We start from the raw sequence: 6,923 nt of genomic DNA on the forward strand, positions 1-6,923 counted from the left end.
CACTACCTAAGAAACTTACCACTTTCATAAGCAGCAAATGCTTTTCCAGTAAATTCTGCAAATGAAAGGATGAAGGTATTAACTCCAGGATTGTGATGCGTGGCTTCTTAAAAGGGCAGATAGCACCTAACTACAGAACTATTTGAGAGCGAATAGGATTCTGTCCTCACAGCTGTTGTTTCAGCTAGTACTACTTGGATAGTGTACTGACTGTTTTATTTTCAAATATCTAGAAGAGAGAATTTTTATCATTCTGGAACTGATGTTTTCCTTCTCCACAAGGGTTTCTTTGTGTTGGTAGTTGCAAGAAATAAAAAACTATGAGACATTGATCCTTATAACTTCTTTTATTTACCTGGTTCTTAACGCTATACTGTCTCTGTTCACCTAGTCTTAAATGGGACCAGAAAAAACAGCCAAAGCCGACATAGTAGCTCACTGCTGCCAGAAGAGGCAGACCTATGCTCCCAACCACCCCAACAGCCAAAAAGCTCTTCCAAAGCATGCAAGGGAATGAGACCATCCCTTTCAGCAATAACTATTTATTAGGTCAGCTTAACTCTAGCAAACCCACATCCTCAGGAAGACTGACCGCTGTGAGAAGAATGCCTGTCTGACCTATGCACGGCCTTCCATTTGGTGCACAGATATTTTCCCCAGTGTATCCATTGCTTTTTAAAATACATGTACAAGACAAGACCACATCACTGAGTGTGACATGGGGTTCAAATTCAAAAGTTACTCCCATTTTTTAAGCTATGATAGAGAAATTTATAAAATAGCAATGTCACAAAATTGTTCAGTTTAAATAAAAGATGATACTGTATTTCATATATATCTAGCTTATGTTCCTTCAAATCATTTGGTATTTTGAATGGGCTGGTTTGGGGTTTTTTTTGTTGTTGTTGTTAGAATAAAACAATATCCTTTGTCAGTTGTCATACATACAGTGGAGTGTTTGTCATTCAGGTGATGCCGTAATTTGAGCCAGTACACAATGACACAGTTAATTTATCAAACTGAAATTGTTGCCATAGCTCCAATGTGGGATTGTGCAAATCAAACAAAAGACTTTTTCATGAATGTTGGTTCAATCCTGACATTCATCTCTGGCCATAACAAGAATGCATTTGTTTTCCAGAGCATCCCATAACAAGCATTTAAGTGCTGCAGGGGAAAAAAAGGAGGGGGACTTGCTTTGGAAGAGAAAAATAACCCAGCAAGATTTGGGACTTCCTCTGCTGAATGGCTTTATCACAGCGGATTACTTTCATCTGACTTTAACCACCCTTGGGACAGTCATACAAGAACAACTTGACATGACCTTTGCTCAATTGTCTTTTAAATACAAGAAGTGGGAATTTCATTGTGCAGCTCAAAGCCACTCAAGGTTCTCTCAAGGAAAGTGTGATAGCTACAGAGACAAGCGTGAGAGAAGCACATTAATGAAGGTGGTAGGCAGCCAAAAACGCAGCACAGAAGAAGCAGCACAGAAAACCTACACTCCCAGATTTCAACGAAAGGTGACACAGATATATTTTCCATTTTGTTTCCTTATAACTGTAATTTAAATGTTATGAATAGAAAGTACTTTAAACTCACTGCAAGAGCTCCAAATTAATATATACACTACTATATATTGACACATTAAAGTGTAGATGAATTTAGAGTATGAAGCCTATCTTAAGAGGACAAAATAATTACTGTACTGAAGATTATTCTTTTGCCATAATTTTTGTGTCTAGGGCTTGCTTTATCTCTCTCAGAGACAGAAGGACAAAAAGTTAACTCTCTCAGATTCAGACGTTATGCATTAAGCTTATGGTCAGCAGGTTTTTTTAATGGTAAAATCTTTTGAAATGTAGAGGGGTGGTATAAAAACAGAATGTAAGTAGACCATAAATTACAGCAGAGAGAGAGCAAATTCAACTGCACTATGTCTGACTAAATGACTAGACATTATTATATCATTGTTAAGTACAGACTGTCTTTGTGGACAAATGTGTGTATGTGTGTATACTAGTGCACACATGTACTTTGTATATGGGTATATATGCTTTATGTTACACACAAACATAGAGTATTTTTGTTCTTTTACTTATATTCCTTATATTGTTCTGAATTAATTACTCAATTAACTTGAAGTTTTACATCTAGTACGATTCGACTCTTTGACTAGTTCATTTCAGCAACCACTTGCTATGCTATTCATGTGACATTTCAGCACAAATTACTTACACTACTACAGTTACCAAAATTGGCTGTATAGGGGAAAACACTATTAAAGGAGCACAGATTAAGTAAATTTCAAAAAAAAACCCTCATAATTGTTACCGACCAAGAGGTCTTTGTTTTCAAAACTCTTCACATGTAATTAGCTGATAGAAATATGGAGAAGTATATGTTTCTCCATTTGTTTATCAGTAAAGAAGACAATGCAAGCATTTACATTTAGAGAGTGGGCACCTTGCTTACCAGGCTAGTAAATGCCTTTTGTTCACCAGACAGCTCTTTTTTATTTCCTACCTGAGTCACCTGCTACCATCAGGATGAAGCAAATAGTGTTGCTATGCTGACATTGAGGCTCTGAAATGTGAATGTAAAACAAAGAGTAAAACCACAGCATCCATTAATTTCCATTCTAACAGAAAAAAAATGTAGGTTTATGGATTGAAAAGCCTAAGATTAAAAAAAAGCATTAGATTCTAATTGCAGTTAAATTACAACAAATCCTAGTAACTCTACCAGAATCAGTGGAATTACACTAACCACAATAGAGACCAGAATCTAATCACCTGCCTGCCTAATACAATATTCCTATTCAAGCCTAAAAGAAAAGTACAAAATATTATAATGTAAATTAAATAGGGAAGACAAGCTAGAGCAAACTCATGGAGAATGAGCCCTCACATAATTATAATGTCTAAGAATTAAGTCTGGTGCCAAAGGTTTTCTAAAGCATACAGTTATTGCCACAGCATGAAAGTCTCTGTTTTAACTACTTTCAGCGCTCTCTCTTTACAGTTTCACAAAAATGAACAATTAATATATAAGCAGAACATTATTGCAGAGAGGCTGTTGTATTTCAAGACCTGGCTGAAGATCAAATACACTTCCACTAGTGAATATTCTCAACGTTCACTGTTTCAAGTCTCTGCAGCAGAAGAGAGGAAATCATCACGATAAGCTTATATGCTTTAAAATAATTACCAGTCTAGCTGTAACCCTCACAATTCTCTGGCGTTCTGTTACTGAATTAATGTAAGTGAAACCTGCGCTCACAGTGTTGGGGAGCAGCAAGGGCTGGCTGCTACCTAAGAGAGGGGAGCCCAGCATAACAAGGCTGGCAGGCAAACACAGCCCCTGGGCGAGGTAAGCAGGGCAGGCCCAGGGCTGGTCGTCAGGGTCAACCAAGGGTCCAGATCATCAAACAAGTCTGTGATGAAGAGGCAGGTCCAAGGTCAAACCAGAAAAGCAAGTCAGGGTCAAGTTCAGTGATGGTAGCCAGAATCAGATACAGCCCAGTGATCAGCAGGTAAGTCCACAGAGATAAGACAGGTCCAAGGCCAAGTCAGGAAATCAGTCCATGGGGTCAGGGTCCAGACCACCAGGGCCCACGGGCAGGCACAGGCATGTCCGCGGCTGAGCTGGAGACAGACACACCCACAACATGGCTCAGTGGAGACTGGAAGTTTAAACAGAGCCCTTGGGCAGAGAGTGTGGGTGGGGGCTTTAGGTGAGGCTGGTCATGGGCCTTGAAGGTCTGTCAGTGCCATCAGGGCCCTGACAGCAGTCTGTATGTGACTTCACACCTTGGAGGTCTGGGTTCACATGAGACTTGCCGCAGAGGGATTTAACTGCTGTGGATTGTCAGTAGGCTATGTCAGGGCACACACAGCCAGGGAAGGGATAGGGGATGGGGAAATGGACAAGGCATGGGAGACTTGGAGCTGGTGGGGGAGGGGGAGCGAGGAGGAGGTCAGGCTGTGCATTAGGAGCCCTTGAGGCCAGGTAGGGGGGCTGCCTCCAGGGAGCTGCTGGAGACCACCGGGTAGGAGGAGGGTGCACTCAGGAGCCTGTGGTTGGGAAGGGGCTCGGCACTGTGGGGAGATCAGAGTCCAGGACCAGGCTGATCACTCAGGAGGAAACATAGGGGCAAGGCCTCGCACAGCCTTGGCCAGGCACCACTGCACTCGGCTCAGGCCTTGAGAAGGCCTTAGCTAATTGTCAGGATGCAGCGAGGGCTGGCTGCTCCCTAGGGGGACATGGAGCGCAGAGCTGAGCACAGTAACATGGCTGGCAGGACAGGGGCCTTGCCAGCCAGGGCCCAGTCCCACAGCATTAAGCAAGGAGAGCAGGGCAGACCTGAGAGTGGTAGCTGGGAAGAGCCAAGAGTCCAGATCATAAAACAAGGCCTCAGACCTGCCTCATCTCTGTGGACAAGCCAGAAATGCAAGTCAGCAAGTCAGGGTCAGGTCCAGTGGTGGTAAACATGTGGGTCAGACACAGCCAGTGATCACCAGATATGTCCATAGTGACAAAGCAGGTCGAGGGCAGGGCAGCAGGTCAGTCCACAAGGTCAAGGTCTGGGTCTGGATCAACAGGGTCCATGGCCAGGCTCAGCTGCAGCACAGCTGGAGTTGGAGGCATGCATACCTACAACATAGCTCAGGCAGGGACCAAAGGCTCATGCCTGAGCTGAAAGGGGTCCTGGGCCTGGGGGACAGGGCAGGGGGTTTGGGTGGAGGCTCTGGTGAGGCAGGTCAAGGCCATTAAGTCCTATTAGTGTACTCAGGGCCCTGACACAAAGATCTCATGTCAATCTAATTGCATACCCAGCACCCTTAATTTATTGTAGCACAATCTTAAATACTGAATCACTTTCCATATTTGTATTTGACCTTTTGATATCATTAACATTTCACTGTGCTTAGGCAGTGAAAATACAGAAGCTTAGTGTTATTGAGGATCACTTTAATTCTCTCATTCTCATATGTATTTTTCAAAAACCCATGACCCACTTAGAAGAAATTATTTAATCCACAAGTCCCTCCTTAATAACACAGAAGCTGGGAAGAGACTTTCCACTTTCCCTGTGATCATTCAACCATAGTAACTTTCCCAATTTTTCTACCTTTCCCAGATTTATAATGGCTCTTAAGCTGTGTTCTTCCCCTAAAGACTCCAGCATAACTCATTTTGTCATCCTGCTGTAGCTAGCTTGTCTAAGTGCAGAACTGTAGAATAATTCAAGCTGGAAGGGACATGTGGAGGTCTCTAGTCCACCCCCTCCTCAAAGCAGGTCCAAGATAGAGCAGGTTGCTCAGGCCTTGTCCAGTCAAGGTTCAATTATCTCAAGGATGGAGTCCACAACCTCCTGTCCCATGCATCAGGACAATCTGTGGTGTGGGTTTACCCTCTTCCTCTCCCTCCTTCTCCCTCTCCTCCCCTCCCCTCCATGCTCCACAGGCCTCCTAGGAGGCTGCTACTGAAAATGGTGAAGCCTCACTCCTGTGAGGTGTTCAGAGATGGAGAAAACATCTGACTTACCAGCACATACCGCGTCCACCCAAACACCGCAGAGAGCCCACAAAATGCCGGCACTGTTTTGTGCTCGAATATGAGAGCTAGCAAATGACAGTAATCTAGTTTTAGTATTATATCAGAGTAAAGTGTGAACAATTAGTCCTAGGACTTTCATGATGTGGTAAGTATGCATGGATAAGGTTTGAGAAGCTTTGCTAAAATTATTCAGTGAAAGAATTTATAACATTGGTGATATACTTAAACCTAAGTAGGAATTCATACTGGGCTGACAATTTGGCTTTTGTGTTGAACTTTTTAAAGCTAGAGAGCATATGAAATTCTTGTTTCTTTTCACATAATTGGTTCTTTACAGTCTACATCTTACTTTCTCTCATTCTATTTTTCAAAAACAAATTGCTTTATGAAGTCTTTGTTTCCTACACTTTTGCTTAAATTTGTCTCATTTATTTACCTATTTAACTGTTTACCTCATTTAGCTTAAATTAGTAGTAAATTTACTACTTTTTACTAGTAAAAGTAGTAAATGTTCAGCCTATGACTGGATGTGTTTTTGAAGATGTTTTGCTATTTTATATCCTAATACTTTTTCCCAGCCTCACTGTCGCAGCCCGAAGGGAGTCGTTCAGGACAACCTCCCTCCCCTTGGGGCCAAACGGCCAAGTTCGTGATGCCCTTAGACTGAATTAAGGTGAAACGACACCAGCCAACCAGTTTTAACATTTATTTAGGCAAAATGGAATCAACTAACTAGACACGTCCCCCATCACACATTTAGGAAAAAGAGAGGAAAAGTAGAAGACAGAGAGACAGACAGAGAGACAGACAGACAGAGAGACAGACAGACAGAGAGACAGACAGACAGAGAGACAGACAGACAGAGAGACAGACAGACAGAGAGACAGACAGACAGAGAGACAGACAGACAGAGAGACAGACAGACAGAGAGACAGACAGACAGAGAGACAGACAGACAGAGAGACAGACAGACAGAGAGACAGACAGACAGAGAGACAGACAGACAGAGAGACAGACAGACAGAGAGACAGACAGACAGAGAGACAGACAGACAGAGAGACAGACAGACAGAGAGACAGACAGACAGAGAGACAGACAGACAGAGAGACAGACAGACAGAGAGACAGACAGACAGAGAGACAGACAGACAGAGAGACAGACAGACAGAGAGACAGACAGACAGAGAGACAGACAGACAGAGAGACAGACAGACAGAGAGACAGACAGACAGAGAGACAGACAGACAGAGAGACAGACAGACAGAGAGACAGACAGACAGAGAGACAGACAGACAGAGAGACAGACAGACAGAGAGACAGACAGACAGAGAGACAGACAGACAGAGAGACAGACAGACAGAG

At 43.0% G+C, this 6,923-nt stretch overlaps 1 protein-coding gene across 2 annotated transcripts in view; it reads left to right on the plus strand.

Annotated features, from left to right (window-relative positions):
* Window positions 1–917: 917 nt before the first annotated feature.
* PCYT1B (phosphate cytidylyltransferase 1B, choline) overlaps window positions 918–6,923 on the plus strand; it is a 51,849-nt gene continuing 45,843 nt past the window's right edge. The window contains exon 1 of one of the 2 annotated variants that reach the window (XM_026103409.2): window positions 918–1,523. In XM_026103409.2, coding sequence (XP_025959194.2) covers window positions 1,125–1,523 — 399 coding nt within the window. In that variant the 5' untranslated portion in view covers window positions 918–1,124. The remainder of the gene's footprint in view (window positions 1,524–6,923) is intronic. The other variant, XM_026103410.2, reaches the window with a different exon arrangement.

Source organism: Dromaius novaehollandiae, chromosome 1 (assembly GCF_036370855.1).
Source record: "Dromaius novaehollandiae isolate bDroNov1 chromosome 1, bDroNov1.hap1, whole genome shotgun sequence".
Taxonomy (NCBI): domain Eukaryota; kingdom Metazoa; phylum Chordata; class Aves; order Casuariiformes; family Dromaiidae; genus Dromaius; species Dromaius novaehollandiae.